Source organism: Castanea sativa, chromosome 11, assembly GCF_040712315.1.
Source record: "Castanea sativa cultivar Marrone di Chiusa Pesio chromosome 11, ASM4071231v1".
Taxonomy (NCBI): domain Eukaryota; kingdom Viridiplantae; phylum Streptophyta; class Magnoliopsida; order Fagales; family Fagaceae; genus Castanea; species Castanea sativa.
This window is the reverse complement of record NC_134023.1, coordinates 18057829-18074916: the sequence shown is the minus strand read 5'-3', so window position 1 is coordinate 18074916 and position 17088 is coordinate 18057829. Positions and strand designations below refer to the sequence as shown.

Here is a 17088-nt window from a genome sequence, read left to right as displayed (position 1 = left end):
AATAATGGTCTTGTGCCTATAGGGGAAGACGAATTGGCCATTGTGACAGTTTCTTGAGATGTCAAATAACCAATTGATTCCCAAACTGTGAACAACCCAAAATGTTGGTGAAAATGATGCAACATGTATAATTCCTAAATCCCATCTGGTAACATGCCATTTTGATTCAAAAACCTTAAGAAATTTGAAATCCATCCTCTCCTTGTTCTCTATGTAGCTACTTGCCCCAAAGATCTTTTGAATTTCATGGCATGTTACTACGGTGAAGATAAAACTATGTATATATGTGTATAAAGAATATACATTGAAAGGAAGCAGTATTAATAAAGATACATTATTCATCATCATTACAGGAAGTTTAGAACTTCCAAAATATTTGCAGACTCATCAAAACTAAAATGAGTTCTCCAAAGAAAAAGGCAGGCTGCTTAACACAGAATATAACCATTTAAAGAACACTGCTTTATATAGGCAGCTGCTGATGTTCTGAGGCATTGTTCTATAGCCTGGGCAATGGGCGTGGGTGAGGAAGGTCCCAATCAGTCACAACGTGATTACGGGTGATTTCATTGAGTGAACGGCAACCACTTAATGCCATAGTTAGCTCAAACTCCTCACGCAACATCTGGAGTACTTTTCTCACACCAGCCTCTCCTTCTGCAGCCAATGAGTACAGCACAGGGCGTCCAAACTGTGATACAGCCAAGAGTTAAAGAGTCTTAGTCATATCCAACAGTATGAGATGTGTCTAAAGTGATTTAAGAAAATGGAGTAATTCCAAGGCATTAATTTGAAAGGAAAAGAATACATTAGTACTTTTGTGCTGGCATGAATATGGTAACAAGAAAGAATTGTCTTTTTTACAAATACAATATATAGCAACGTTAGAGTAAGAATTAAATGGCATGGTGCTTACAAATACGCCAGAAGCTCCCAGTGCCAATGCCTTGAATACATCTGTTCCACGACGTACACCACCGTCCAAGAACACAGGCACTCGTCCTTGTGCAGCTTTAACAACCTAAATTAAAGGACAGAGAAATGGTATCAGAATATTGGGAAACTGAGTACCCCAATGAAATGTAAATAGTTGTTTCAAATTAATAGATATACACCATAAGCAAGAATCATCAATTGATGTACCTCTTCAAGGGCCAGGATAGTGGCAGGGACATAATCAAGTTGGCGAGCTCCATGATTGGATACAATAATCCCAGCAGCTCCAGCTTGTACTGCTAGCCTTGCTGCATGATAACCATAGAATTATTATTCAAGAATTCTTACTAATTTCGCCATATAGTGAGAAATTTTCAGGTGTTAATATTGTCCTTACCATCCTCTGCAGTGAGTACACCCTTAACTAGAATTGGCAGTTTGGTGATTGTCTGAAGCCACTTCACATCCTGTCCAAATCCCACAAGAAATTATTTCTATGGACAGCATCCTTCAAGGCAGCCATCAAAACTAAACCCCTACCCCACTGGCTTGTGCTTGGATTAGTATTGTGATATCAGTTCATCCCATTGATCTGTCTATTATTCTATGCTTTATACAAGTCCTTTTCTATTTTATTTTATTTTTTTCAGTTGTGGGGATTTGAACACTTTTAACCTTTTCACCAGTCTGTAAATTGGTCAACTCTTTTTCTAACCAGTAATAGCAAATTCTATGTCCAAATTTTCATTAACTCTAAATAACTCCACATATCAAAAGTACAAATGCCTAATTGCAACCATTGTAACAGGTTGAAGACCTTTGAATTAATGTACCTAAACTACTTGGTTCATCTGACATACCTTCCAGCTCAGAGAACGATCGATTTGACCAGCAACATATGAAGCAAGTCCAGAGTCATTACTCTGCAAGGAACCGCAAAAAAACAAAAGACATTAACAAGACAAAAAAATCTTTAAGTGGGTGCTGTAGGTTTATTCTACTTTGCAACCAAAGGAGGGAGAGAGAAATACAGTCCCAAATGTCACTCACTTTGTCCATCTTGCCAAGGTCCAAACCTTCAAAGTTCTTCAATGTCAAATATGGTGGTAAAGTAAACCTGTGAAAGAGAACCAATTGGGTTTTAGATGTGCTCTTAATAGTTTAAGTGAATCTTCTACATGCTAAACTTCAGCTACTTGACAAGCTGATATGATCAGCCTTCTAGCAAGAAATTACAGGTTATTGAGCAAAGGAGTTTGTATAACAAATCTTATGTGACCTATTCTTGATGTCAGCTTCTCTGCGACCCAGCCTTGGGGTATCAACTGTAAGGGCAATAGCCTTGAACCCAGCTCTTTCAGCTCTTCTCACAAGTTGAGCAACAACATGCCTGTCCTTGTAGACCTGAACATTATGACAAGCAAAATCTTTAATCATAAAGCATAAAAACAGACTTAAAATGTAGTTCAATTCAGAAACCAACAAACAGAAATGCAAGAAGTACATTAAGCTTACATAGAGCTGGAAAAAGCGGATTCCAGGTCCAGTTGAAGCAACCTCCTCAACACTAGAAGTTGCCCATGAGGATAGAGTCTGAAATGATTGACTGAGTGATTAAACAAAGCAAAGCACACACTGAAATTAAAACCAATAAAGCTAACAAATCTAGATAATCCATCTTTTCTGCATTCATTATTAAGCTGATGCTCATCCAGTCCTTTCAGTGTGATCTCATCATGAAGTGAATCAGTTTCTATACACTGACAAAGTTGTTTACATTGCTGTGATAAAAGCATGATATCTTAGTTGTGGTGGTTATATATCCGTATCGGAAAATGTGCCGATTAATAAAAGTTGGAATCTAAAAGTGCGTCTGACCTTCCGAGAAAGAATGGGAAAGAATTTAAATGTGAGACATATATATATATATATATATATATATATATATATATATATATATATATATATATATATATATATATCAGTTTAAATTTCCCTGACAATTGCTTGAAATATCAAAGGCCTCCACTAAGATTTCTGATCCATTTAATTTCCTTTGGGATTAACATAATACGTTTTTTCCTTCCATGCACATCTCCCATACAAGTCAGGCCAATTAAGTGAACATCTAACCCATCTTACTTTAGTTTTCTTTTCTTGAAACATCTAACCCAATATTGATAAAAGTAACAAGTAACTAAACTCCACGCAGAAAAAATTATTTCAACTGCATAAAATGAATAATGTCTAGATCCATTAAGAGGGCATGTGATCACGCAGGACCAAGCACGCAAACACTATTAACTCCCCTATAATTGATACATTGTCTCTTTAGACATGCACTATTCCCTTTCTGGTTCCTAATCCGATTTGCAACTCGGCATAATCTAAGAGATTATCTGTGAAACTTATGAAGTTCAAAGTCAATAGAATAGTGTGACTGCTGAAAAAACATGGATAAAAGAGAAAAGTAGTACCATAATTGTTCCAGCGGCTGATGCAGCTCTTGCTGTTGCATACTCCCCTGCATGAGAGCAAATTTATGTTATTAGACACTGCCATGCATTCTTCAAATGGTGTTAGATTTAATACTAATGAATAAGTAAACCCGTCTGAGTATCAACTTGACTAAAATAACATCCAATTAAATTTTGTAGTCAATCAAATAATCTGCCTTAAATAATAATCTGTTTGAAGAAATGTCATACTTCTTTTATTTCTCTCTATCTGCTTGTGGGTTTTTTTTTTTTTTTTTTTTTTTTTTGAGAAGATATCTGCTTAGAATTGGATCAGGGCATAGGTCGCATAAATCAGTTGATTTAAGTACAAACAGCTGACAAAAAATCAATGAATCAACACTACAAAACAAGTTATAACAGCTCTGGAAACAAATAAAATCAATTAATCAACACTAGAAAACAAGTTATAACAGCTTTGGAAAACAAGTTACAATAACTAACTAAAATCAATTAGGATCAGCAGTTACCTGGTTATAAATGTTAACTGAACAAGTTTAAAAAAGAACCGGGAGTAGCTTAAGGAGAATCACTTGCATACCTTCAGGATGAGCCATTTTCTGCATGGCCGTAGGGGCAATCATTATTGGCATTGATATTTTGAAGCCCAAAACAGTAGTAGTCATGTCTATCTTGCTTACATCAATAAGAATACGTGGTCGAAACCTATATTTAATAATAACAGTTATTTCAAAAAATTTCAAAATAGATACATTCCTAATGAATAAAATACACAAAATTAATAGGGAGAACAAAATTAAGTTTTGTATACTTTATTTGAACATTGAACAAAGATGAAAATCTCACAGAATTCTTGAGAAAGCATTTCTGTTTTCTGCCAGAGTCCATTGGTCCTCTGCTCCTGATGCATAGTAGTCAAACACCATCTTGGGCAATTTTTGCTTTGCAATGGCCTCATACTCACTGACATTGGTTATTTCCATCTTTGGTTTCTGTTAAAGTTTCCCTTCAGAAAATCTATATTTTACATCAAAGACATGAGGAATCAGATCATCATCTACACATGTGAAATAACACAAGCAAAGAGTGGCTTTTAAACTAAGAATAAATTATTCAAGTTCAATTTAAAAATCAACTCCATATAACTACAATTAAGCCTAAATCTCAAAATTTTGAGAGCAGCTATGGATCCTCAATAAACTAGTTAGAGTCAACATATTCTTTTCCACCATTCTATTCAATCAAAAATTTACTTCCTTAATTGATATGTCTTTTTTTATTCCTTCCATTAATGTTATTTTTGGTCTTCTTCTACCTTATCTTTGTTCCCTCAACTTGAACTAACCCACTCTCTCACTCATATATTAATAGATGACCTATGAATATGATGATATGACACAATCTCAAAAGACTCTCCCTTATCTTTTCATCAATAGAGGTAGAGTAAAGTCAAATAAGCTTAAACTTAGCTCAAAGTATGCATACAGCTCCAGCAAACAAGGGAATATCTCCACTATCAAAAACTCTTTTTGCTCAATTTAAATCCAATGGAACGGCTTGGTTAAGGTAGGTTTGTAATACTTTGGAAGCAAAGATAACAGAGAGAGAGAGAGAGAGAGAGAGAGATATTAGTATTTAATACTTTATCATATCTTCCTCAGAATTATGAGCAACCAAAAGGAGCGTAAATGTAAGAAAGAAACTGAATTCACATACATGGCAAGGAACACAAAACTCACATGCTCATATATATAAACTTCTTAAAATACAGAAAGAAGTAACAAAAGCTGGGATTTGAAAATCCCACTCGTATGCATAAAGATATGTTCTCTAGCAGTTTTAGCCAACACCCACATGAAAGAAAGGTGCAAAAAACTGTTGCATGGATATAATGTAATTTAAGTAGAAGTTGAGAAAAGAATACCTTGGTTTCCAAAACTATGCAATGGAGTGCATGCAGGGGAACCAACTGAGAGGTGTTGTAGATAAATAACTAAATATGAAAAAATAAGAGAAACAGAATGAAGTGCAAAATAACAAGAGCTTTTAAATGTGGGATAGCATGAAGACAAATGGGGTGGGGTTCATATGGTAATAATAGACCATATAGGCCATTTAAGGGACAGAGAGGGCATCATTGTTTCAAAGTGGATGAGCATTTGGAGGTGAGCATTTGAAACCAAATCTGATCAAGGAGATTGGATGAGTCTCATCCACAAACCCCATGTGTGTTTCACAGCTTACCTCTTTCACTATCAATAATCCGGTTTTGATACAAATGACAGAAATATGTTATATACATAAATTTAAAGTAAAGAAATAAACCAGAATTGTATGTGTGTGGATAAGGAAGAGACAAGGATGATTTACCCTCTATCTATGTCAGTTGGAAGTCTTAAGAGAATGATGTGTGAGGTGAGGAGTGGTGGCAAATGGATGGGTTTAAATGTAATGGATGACTAATGAGAGTCACACTCTTTATTATACACTCACCGTACCCACAGTGTTTAAATTTAGGACAATACTTAGGTACAATACTTAGGTGTTGTTTCTTAAGTTTTCCTCTTAAAATTTTACTTTGTAGATTTTTTCTCATGAGATGAAAGTGTATTTTTTAGTTAAATAGTTACATAGTTAAATTCTAAAAGGGGAACCTAAAGAACAGCACCAAAAATACTGTACCTAAGTTTTGTCCTTAAATTTAATAGATGAGTAATGAAAGTCACACTCTCTATTATACACTCACTCTACATACAGTCACATGAACAGAAATCGTGTTTTAAAAGCACAATTTTATAAGAGAAATATGTATAAACTGTGTAATAAGATAGCTATTAGTTGGCAGGACAAGAAGTCCAAAAAAAACGAAGCCCCTAGGTGTTTGTGATTTCTAAACGTTGTGGCTGTTCTTGTAATACAATAGTAAGTATTCCCTCAATTTGTTTTGCTCTCACGATAAAGAAAAGGTATTATAGAGCTCATAGCCATAGGTTTATATTCTATCTATAAAATACAATATAATAAGAGAATTTTAAGAATTTTTTCGAGACAAATTTTTTCATTGAAAATTTTCTCAAGAACTTTGCTTAATTTCTTTGGTGTTATTTTAGAAAATTAACCCTTTTTTTACTTACACTCTCTTTAGGTTATATTCAGGAGGATACATAAAATTTTAGTAAACTTGCCCTTGTAACTCACTACAGAGTCCAGACCCTTATAGTTTAGGGAGAATTAGTGAGTAGCTATAATTAGCCTCAAAACATTTTTTTTTTTTTTAATGATAACGTAAAGCAATGAACTCAACGTATTTGAGGCCTGAGGTCATTCTTCCTTGATTTGTTGTGTTAAAAAATAAATATTATGAGATGGTCTATAATTCAACTGAACTGGCTTTCATTCATATTATCAATATCCATTATTATTATTATTATTATTATTATATATATAATCAATGTCCATGAGATAGGATCATTATAGAAATTGAGAAATAAAATAGCTAATAAAAATTGACATTCCCAGATAGGAGAATACAGCGTGAAATCAATATTTTATCACAACCAAGAATGATGTTAGGTGATCAAAATAGTTTAAATAAATAATGAGAGTTCTATTAAATTTGTTGAAGCTTTTGGCAATAGAACTTAATTGAAGTTTTTGAAAAAAATCACTTAGAGAAAATAATCTTAGCAGTTGTAATATACTAACAATTACATGACGAAAACACGTATGGTATGACACGACATAAGCACAACATATAATACCTAATTCTCTCAAAGAAAAATAATTACTCAAGGGTTTCTACTTTTTCAATTGTTTTAACAAGTCATGAAATTTTATTAACTTTATTTTCAAGATAATGAACACAGAATCATAAAAAATTACAAGAGCATCAAGTTGAGTTCTGATAAGAGGGTATTGGAACTCTAAAATGGAAATACAATGCATGAGATCCCAAGCACAAGATTAGTCAAATAAGTAGCGATGCAACAAAGGATTTTAAATGATCAAGAGATCTCTCCACATTTTTCAAACATACTATTATATTCCTTCCACACTCTTGTTGTATTGAACAACGAAGATTTAATGAACTTCAACCAGTCATGAGCCTTGTAGCTCAACTAGCATTTTTTAGTGTTTCCAACAGAAGTGTCTAGGGTTTAAATCTCCTCTCCCAACTATTAAATTATCAATAAAAACAAATTCAACCAAATTAGGTGAAGTCCTTATTGACATCATTCTAGACAAACAATCGGGATACCTATTGATATTCAACATAAGGATAAAGCAAATTTCATGCCAGTTAAAACTGAAAGGGAGAAAAATGATTTCTGGTAGTCTCTAAGTTTGTGAACAAGTGTTAAATAATTAGACACTTGGTATAGATTTTGCTCGAATAAACTGTTTGAGAATGGCTTTCTCATCATCAAGGCGCTTCTTTTCAACAGGATCTTTTGGTTTGACCTTCCTTTTCTCTTCCAACATCCACTTGAAAAGTTCACGCTGCTGATCCTCCGGAATTGGTTCTGGCAACTTCACAACCTGTGTGATGGGTGGTGAGGGTGAGGGCTTTTCAACAAGAGGAGTAGCTGTAGCAGATGTGGTGGATGGTGGAGTTGCAACTTCTTCCTCTATATCTGCATCTTTCTTCTTTGTCCTCATAAAGAGGTAAGCTATAAAGTTCACAGAAACCTTAATCTCATAAGAAACACATTAAGAGCCCTAGAGAGAATGTTGTCAAGCAACCGAATCAAAAGTTTCAAGACAGTTATTGCATAAGCTTAAACTAACAATGTATATATAAAAACTTCTGAGAAAAAGAGAAGGAAAAAATAAAAGACCAAGTTGAACCAAAAAACTAGAAACTAGATAGAATACCTCTCAGACCACATAGGACTATGACGTGTTAAGAATACATTTCCTTTCTAAGAATCCTCAGTCCTTTATTAGGATTAGGAATGCTGCTTTCTAGAAAGTAGGCTAACTACTCATCTTCCATATATCAACTTGCTTCAATACATAAAACACAAGCATGATAATAACATTTCTATAACCAACAGCATCAATATCAAGGAGACATGGATATGCCCATTGTGGCAAGTTCAAACAGCAAACTGGTGAGGAAGATCTATCTGCAAGTAGCATACCAAAAATGTAAAGTTTCAAATATTGATATCATGTTAAGAATACCATAGTAGGAAGATTGGGTGTGTAAAGGTTTCCAATTTTCCTAGTTACCAAATATTTTTCTATGGGACATGGCTACATATAGTTCACAAGACTACACAGGCAGTCACTCACATTAGTAAATTTTTGCAACAAAGAAGAAAATACAAGTATCAGAGCAACCACACAGAAAATGAAGATACATTCCTCTCAAGCTTTGTTGGACATGCCAATGTGGAACATGTCTCCCATATATTCACAAGTCTAATAATATCTTACAGTTACAGGCATATGTTGCAACTTTTGCAGTCTCCTTATATTGTAGCCTCAACACAACCTAATTAGTTTGGCTTATGGTCCTTAATTTGGCATACAGAAAAGGCTGCCTTAGATATAGATCAAGGATATCCACCCATAGTCTGTCATCTGGAGGAGCAGAGTGTCCAGTGCAGATACAAAACAACTCCAAGAAATATATATTATGAAGTAGATTCAATAAGATACACGTACTAGTTAACCACAACAAATTAAATTCAGCCAACCTTTTGATACTTTTCCTTTGCTTTCTTTCTTCTTCTTTTTTTCCCCAGCTTTTTACCCCTTCAGTGGAGGAGGGGATTGCGAACAGCAAGTAGAGGCATTTGGCAATTTATTGTAAAAAATAAAATAAACTAAGAATTTGGAGCTGTGTCTAAAGAAATAAGAAATAGTGTGAAATTCAGCCTTGGAAGTGTCGAAATGAAACTGCATTTGGCACTGTAAGTGCCAAATTATGTGCTCAATTGGCACTCAATTATTATGCGAGGGGAGGGAAAATGCCACACTTCTGGTAGTTAAAAGAACCAAATTTGCTCAAGTGGGAACCGGTAGTTAAGCACCAATTTTGGTGAACTTTAGCCACTGAATTTGGTGAACAGTTGCACATTTTCCAGATATTTTTAGCTGCACAATTCTGAAATTAAAGCACAGAATAAAGTGACATGAAATTCAGTACTTTAACTGCCAAAATGAAACATGTCAATAACTCTCTGACAACAAAAAGGCTACCATTGACATCCCACAACTCAAAATCTCGCACCTTGAAAGGGTCTCCAAGAAGCTATGGCTTGGTTCCTTGAAATTTCTACGCCTGATTGGATTATCTACTTAAGTATTATCTATAATTTATTTCCTCACTAGTTACCGCCAATTGCTGCTAAAATAGGCATCTCAATGCATGTTCCATTTCTTTCTTTGGTTCATCTACTCCAGAGATAATGACCAATTACAAACCAGCAACTAAGTGAGAGGACTTGATTGTCCTTTCCAAGTGGGTAACCTTTCCAACCAAGGCGATGTTTTGACTCTACAAGGGCAAGAAATTTTTTGAAATGTTCAGAGATATCTCCATTGAGACTATTTTGGGGCCATTGATCTCAGGGACTGAATGCTTATTTTCTGCAGTTGCATGGAGCTAAAATCTCAGTGGTTGAACCTCCTAAAAGAGCTCCACCAAAAACCTGTGGTTCTGGTTGGCTTATTGCCACCCAAAATACAAGTTTGGGCAGACAACAAAGATGACACTCAGGATACAATTGTTGAGTGGTTAGACAAACAAGATAGGTCTGCGGTTTATGTAGCACCTGGAAGTAAAGTGAAACCAATTCAAGAGGACCAGGAAAAGTTGGCTCTTAGGTTAGAACTATCTGGGTTGCTATTCTTTTGGGCTCTAAGAAATCAAAATATTTTGGTGGATGGGGATACTTTTTAGCTACCAGATGGTTTTGAGGACCAAATCAAAGGTCGTGGAATTGTTTGTACAAGCTAGGTGTGTTAAGTCAAGATATTGGCTCATGACTTGGTTGGATGTTTCTTGACTCATTATGGTTAGGTCTCAGTCATAAAAGGAATTCATTTCTAGACTTACTGTAGTTGAGATTCAGTTCATAAAGATATGAATTTGCAGACTCTATTTCCAATTTTAAAACTTAAAACTCATTGGCTTCGGCAGTATGGCTACGAAAATCCAGCTCTTCAACAGCCAAATTCCAACATAGCAGACCCAGCAGCGCACATGGCAAGTTGAGTGCCACATATACACGAAATTCAGAACTCTACTGGTTGAATTCAACCTAATTTCAACACTTTCACACTCAAACTCCCTGCTATTCCTGAAACCCCTAAATCTTTCAATCTTACCCCGAACACTAAATTTAATTAATTTTTTTCACAATAAACTGCTAAAAGCCTCAGCAATAAGCCCACCTTTTTCAACCATACTCCAGGCCCCCATTTTATTAATAATGAACAACAAAAGTATAGAGCTCAAACAAATTAATTTTTTCGGCAGAAGCTAAGTGCAGAGAAAGACTTAGGAACTTGTGGTTTTAAATCAAAGGGAGGTCTGAAGGTTTAAAATTAGGATTAAAAAAAATATTCACTCCCACTTTCTTTGTCATTTTATCCAATAGTGTTCTGTTAGATAAGAACAAATTTGATAAATACTGATAACTCTCGGATAGAATCATATAGATATGCAAAAGCTCAAAAAAGGACACTTGAAGTTTTTTTTTTGATAAGTAATAAGTTTTATTGATATCAAAAAGGAACACCCTAGTACAAGGGGTCAACAAATCAAATACAAAAATTGCAAGAATCTAGGAAATCAATAAAAGAAGGGAATGATTGTTTTTGCAAAGCAAACAGCCAATCCAATAAAGTTCTAAAAAAGAATAGCTTGAGGTCTAGAATAGATCTCTCAAATTGTCATTCTAAACTTATCCTTCCAGAACCGTTTCACCCTCTATTTAGTTCACATTTTAAAAGAGGAAATAAAGTAAAGAAAAGAGGAGAAAATAAAAAGGGTGGAATATTAAATTAGTTCTTATTGTTTTGTGACAAAGAGAAATTGGAGAGAGAGAAAATAAGAACACATATGCAAATTGTACTACCATTTCTTCCTTATGTATAAATTTCTCTCTAAATCTCACCAAACTCGGAATGGAAAATCTTGGTGAGCCTAAGAAGAAATTGCTGACATAATTTCTTTACAGTTTCTTTTCTTTTCTCTCATGCTAAACAAACCAAACACAAAAAAATAATAAACTTTAAAATTTCTCATCTTTTAAATTGTCTAGAGTGTGCAGAAAAAAGGATTAATATTCCAAGAATGAATAGGACTATTTTCTCTTTTATGATGTATTTCCATTAAGAACAATAATTGAACTACCACTGAGAGCCCACAGTATTAGTTTGGTATGATACCATGGGAAATGCCCTCTCTCATTTCTGTTCCAACATATCATAATCAAAATAATTGAATGCTACTTAACTCTTCCATTATGATGCTAGAGAGAAAAAATGACAGAAGTAATAATAGAGATGCCAGTTCATATTATACTGAAAGTGCACACTTTGGTAGAAGAAAGATGTTGCTAAGGTCTGAGAAAATTCAAGGGTTGAAGCCACCTAGGGATCTATCCCTTCATATTGAAACCCTCAAGTTTCTCAGAATTAACATTGATTTTGTTCTCCATCCCAAGTCTGCTCGTTTGTTACAAGATGAACTGACACTCAGTCTAACACCCCCACCTCTCAAACAAGCAAGTAAAGAAGTGTTTTAAGCAGGAGTTTAGTAGCTTTTAATCAAGAATTTAGATCATATGGTATTCCTTCTTATTGAATTGACGTGCTTAAGGGAAAACTAATCTTTAGCTACATTATATTAGCATGCCCGGCCTTGATTAGGCACCCGTAAACTATATAATAGAACCAATGCGTAAAATATTATACTAAATAAACTATGCATCAATACAACCTCCAAGGTTTCATATTTGCATTTTATTGCATACAATCCAGCCAACTCCCAAACATTCAAGCAATCTGTAGTATTTTTTTTTTTTTTTTTGGACAAGTGAGATCAAAACCATTCTGAGAAGCCATAAAATGTTTAATTCCCCTTTAATAATAATCTACTATATTAACCATACCCCTATTTTAAGTGTCTAACAGTAGAATACCCATCAACAAAAACATCAAGAAAAGCACTAAATGAGCTTTTAAATCATTCCTTTAAGCTAAAATCTTAAAACCCATTACACCCTTTTCTATATTTAATCACTGAATGAGCTTAAAAATTGTTCTTTTAAGCTGAAATCTTAAAACCCATTACACCATTTTATAAATTCAATCAGTTTGTAAACAATTAAATATTCACACTCACATACACACATACACTGAGGATTGAGGAATAAGAGAAAGAAAGGAACCTCCAACAGCAAGATTGACAGCCAAAAGCATAGGCCAGACGAACTTGTAACGGCGAGCAAATGACTCTTTCGGTGGTGTTGGTGGCGGCTGAGGTGGTGGAGCTGAAGAAGACTGAGTTCCCATTGTTGATGATGATGATGATGGTGTTGAGAACTCCTTGGATTTCTGATGTCGCTCTTGAAATTTTTTCAGTTGTGCTGTTTGTTTGTAAGGTAAAAGAGCACAAACAATCAATCAAAAGTCAAACACCGAAACCCAAAATTCTGAAAACAAAAAAACAGAAGTAGAAATGATTGTTTTTTGACAGCAAAGAATTGTTTTTGAGTTTTACCCTTTTTGGGTTTGTTGGTGTAGAGCTTTGGACTTTCACTCATTGTTGCTTCCGAAACCTTTTTCTCTGTCAAAACTCTTTGTTCTTGAATCTTGATCGCCTTCCAGGCTACGCTACACTGTCTCAAATTTTGGTATGATTTTGACCCAACCTTGTAACTTGAATAACGGTGTTTAATATACTATATGATTCTGAAATCTTTTTTTTTTTTATATATATACGAATATGATTCTGAAATATGTTCATAAAAGAATACTGCACTTTCTGAACTCGTGGGTTTGAGTCACAATTTTAGGTGTTACAGTGACCCAGGTCACGAATTCATGCTGAGTTGGCTCATGCCACTTCAGCAAAGTGCCAGCAATGCAAATTTGTTATCATGGTTCAAGAAGCTTTGTGTGGGCATTAGACTTTGCTTGAGTATAATGCTCTGGTGCATTAGACAGTGACATGTGGCTAAAAGTATACGGATGTCATCATTATTGCAGATCATCGTGTCCTATGCATTGGACTCAACTCCTAAGCTTTGTGTCTAGGTTAGGAGAAATTATTGGTTCCTCCGGGTGAACCACTGATGTGGTCCTCCCTGCTCCTACCAACCAATAGGAGTACGACAACTATCCTTTTTTTTTTTATTCAGCTCCACCTCAGCACTAACCCATTACTTACCCATTACCTTAACTCTTGTTAGCAACTAAAACCATGGTTAAGACTAAAACAAACTCAGCAAGACAGTAACTTAAACCTTCACCATGTACACTTCTAAGTTCTAACCCAAGTTCTAACTTAGAAACCCAAACCTTCTCACCCAAATCTTTCTTCAAAACTTTGGGACATCAATTTGACAATTTCACAGCATCAATAACAACATTCAAATGCAAAACCAAGAAACCCAACATTACAAATTTGAAAAAACTTAAAACATCTTTATGCCCTATTAAGATCGAATGGACATGAATCTTAAAACCAAAACACAAAATTCTCATGACCACCAAATCCGATACCAAAACCGATTGGAGCTTGTGGGCTTTGGGTCCAATCTTTGCTTCTCGGCAAAGATGCTGGTTGAGAGAGATTTTGACCTTGTCACGAATGAGAAGAATGACGCTGGCTTCGTCGAGAACCTGTGCGAAAGCGACGGCCTCTTCGTTCAATCTAGCGACGCCCATGCTTTCACACACTTGGGGAATTTGCATTTGATGATAATTTTGGCTTGATTGAATTGGCCATATGCTGAAATTATTTAAAGTTGGTATTGAATGTCCAACACAATGATGAAGAGGGTTGGATTTGTGCTTAAAATTGTAGTGAGGGACTGAGGGTTGTATCTGTGCCACCGGTGCATCAAACTACTCTTGTTGTGTATATGCACACACACACCCAAGTGTGTAAAAGTTTGTATGCGTGACATCTTTGAATTGAAGTTCACTAGGTGAGTCTAGCTGGGTTTCCCACTTTTGGTCTCTACTTTTGTGTACTGAATGATTGTGGGTCTTACAAACCATAGAAGAAACAATATTTATGTTCCATTTAAACTCATAGTAATTTAAAATTTGTTTTTTATTTTACAGAAAAGAAGAAGGGCTTATGGATGTTTTGTTAATTGTTGGGTTCAATTAGTCCAACCCATAAATTTTGACAGTAATGATACTTGTGTAGTTTGTTTATATTAATTTAAATATATATAATTTGAGTTTCCAACATGCTTATGGATACGTATGCTAGCATCTTGTGAAATTGTTGTTTTGGGTTTGCTCTTGAAAATGTTCTTGGGACTGAGACATTGCAAATGGCTTTAATGGTGCTTGTGAATTACTATGAACTTTGTAGATTTAATGAAGCAAGGTTCCGGCTTTTCTAAAGCTGTGGCAGAAGTTTCTGGTTCATTGGACAAGGCTATCATAGAATCCCGTTACATGGTTTTTGTATTCAGTACCAATCTGAATCTCATCATCATCTTCTTAGGAAAAGTCTATCTTGTTCATGGAACTGCATTTATCCCAGTGCACACAAGGACAATAATTTTTTTTTTGTTCTTCACTTTGCTTCGTCGCAATTGCAAAAATAGACATCCACATTTGGAAGACAATGCAAGCACGAGAAGCATATACTTTCACCAAATGTTGAGTTAGAACTTGGGTTAGAACTTAGAAGTGTACACGGTGAAGGTTTGGGTTGCTGTCTTGCTGAGTTTGTTTTAGTCTTAACCATGGTTTTAGTTGCTAACAAGAGTTAAGGTAATGGGTAAGTAATGGGTTAGTGCTGAGGTGGAGCTGAATAAAAAAAAATGGACAGTTGTCGTACTCCTATTGGCTGGCAGGAGCAGGGAGGACCACATAAGTGGTCCACCCGGAGGAACCAATAATTTCTCCTAGGGTAGATTACTCATGATGCTTGACTTGGGTACAATGCAATCCACTGCAAGGGAGCATTAGATCCAAGCTTTTTCAGGGCGTGACTTGACTTGTATCTAATACACGAGAGCATTCAGTCTTAGAGAAAACAAAGTTGAACTCATTGAGCCTGATATTAGAGCTAGAAAATAAAAACAATGTTGCATTTTGCATTGGTTTAAAAAGTTGATTTTTTTTACTATTCAGTTTATTTTTTGTATTATTCAGTTTATTTTTTGCTATTATTCATGGGTCTCATTGCACTTTTTGGTATTATTCATGAGTCTCAATATACTATTTCAGTTACCTTTTAACTTTATCTATCTTACTTTCAGCCAAAAAATTTCAATTTCAACTAAATAAGTTGTTCCTAAACAGACTCTAAGTATAGAGTCACAACAAAATTTCTATAACTATTGAGGTGGCGAGTTATAAATGATAAACAATGTCACTAATTGGCCTAAATGAGAATTAATAACAAATTAACAACTTAGTAGCTATGGAGTTTGTTGCAAAAAATTTTGCATATGTTGCGAGTATTTCCAAAACCATCACATGGAAAACTTATGAGAAGAAAATTCATAAACACTCTTTTAGCTTTTCTATTATGGTGAGAGAATGTTACATATACAAAAGCTTTTACAACTAATATTAATATAATAGAAAGAGTTTTCTTTATTTTTTACAACAATTGAGTTAACACACTTTTATTAGTTCTTATATGGGTTTACCACTAAAATTCTTGTTATTATTTTTTTTTTTTTGCTTATCAAGCAATATATATATATATATATATATATATATATATATATATATATGTATATATAAATAAAAGTGGAGACCTCATGTGAGGGCACGAGATTCCGTTATATGATGCTCTCATTGAAAAGATAATTGAAATATTCTCAAGATAAAATATAAGAAAAAAAAATAGAAACTTTTGGTTTCTTTAGTTCAATGTTTCAAAACTTCCAATTAAAGAATAAAGATTCCTTATTTCTTTTGGTTTAGTGTTTCAAGAAAAATCTCTTGCACTTCAAATACACCCCGACCAAGAGTGATGTCATTTATCTTCAACCTTTCAATGACACCTACCTAACTCCAATTTTATCATTCTATATGATCTCAATCCGTATGAGTTGGCTATGCCAAGGAAAATGGCTTGCATTTTTTTATTGAGTGACAACAACTTTTGGTTTTGATGTTGAGATGAGACATTGTGGGTTTTGTACAAGTTGTGTTTGGCTTTGAGTCTTTAGGTATTTGGTGTGGGAAAGCCATAAATATAATTTGTTTTAGAACTAAAGAAAACTAGAAATAAACATTCTAATTGATTATTGATGAGATTAATATTTTTTTATTATGTTTTAGAATTCATAATTTATAAGTTTCTTTGTAGTTTTTTACTATTATTTAGTATGATATCAATATGAGTCAAGACGATAAAAGTAAAAGTCAATGATCATTTTAGAGTATTTTTTGTGGATTTTTTTTTTTTTGGTGGAATCCTAGCTAAAGACAATTAATCTCGATAAATGAA

At 34.4% G+C, this 17088-nt stretch overlaps 2 protein-coding genes across 4 annotated transcripts; both read right to left on the bottom strand.

The window, feature by feature from the left end:
• Positions 1 to 285: 285 nt before the first annotated feature.
• On the bottom strand, positions 286 to 5678 carry LOC142617233 (glycolate oxidase). Of its 3 annotated transcripts, none has more exons than XM_075790002.1 (12): positions 5338 to 5678; positions 4260 to 4430; positions 3994 to 4118; positions 3414 to 3460; positions 2452 to 2529; positions 2216 to 2340; positions 1987 to 2053; positions 1797 to 1859; positions 1334 to 1403; positions 1144 to 1244; positions 917 to 1021; positions 286 to 691 (listed from the first exon to the last, which is right to left on the bottom strand). In XM_075790002.1, exons 2-12 carry the CDS (start codon positions 4394 to 4396, stop codon positions 500 to 502), a joined length of 1110 nt encoding a protein of 369 aa, XP_075646117.1. In that variant the 5' UTR covers positions 4397 to 4430; positions 5338 to 5678; the 3' UTR covers positions 286 to 499. The 3 variants fall into 3 exon arrangements, with proteins under 3 accessions (XP_075646117.1, XP_075646119.1, XP_075646118.1); XM_075790004.1 differs by having other exon boundaries at positions 4256 to 4430; positions 5338 to 5477; XM_075790003.1 differs by lacking the exon at positions 5338 to 5678 and adding an exon at positions 5153 to 5311.
• Positions 5679 to 7564: 1886 nt separating this feature from the next.
• LOC142617256 (uncharacterized) lies at positions 7565 to 13536 on the bottom strand. Its single transcript, XM_075790035.1, has 3 exons — positions 13156 to 13536; positions 12824 to 13021; positions 7565 to 8083 (listed from the first exon to the last, which is right to left on the bottom strand). Exons 1-3 carry the CDS (start codon positions 13196 to 13198, stop codon positions 7779 to 7781), a joined length of 546 nt encoding a protein of 181 aa, XP_075646150.1. The 5' UTR covers positions 13199 to 13536; the 3' UTR covers positions 7565 to 7778.
• Positions 13537 to 17088: the final 3552 nt, after the last annotated feature.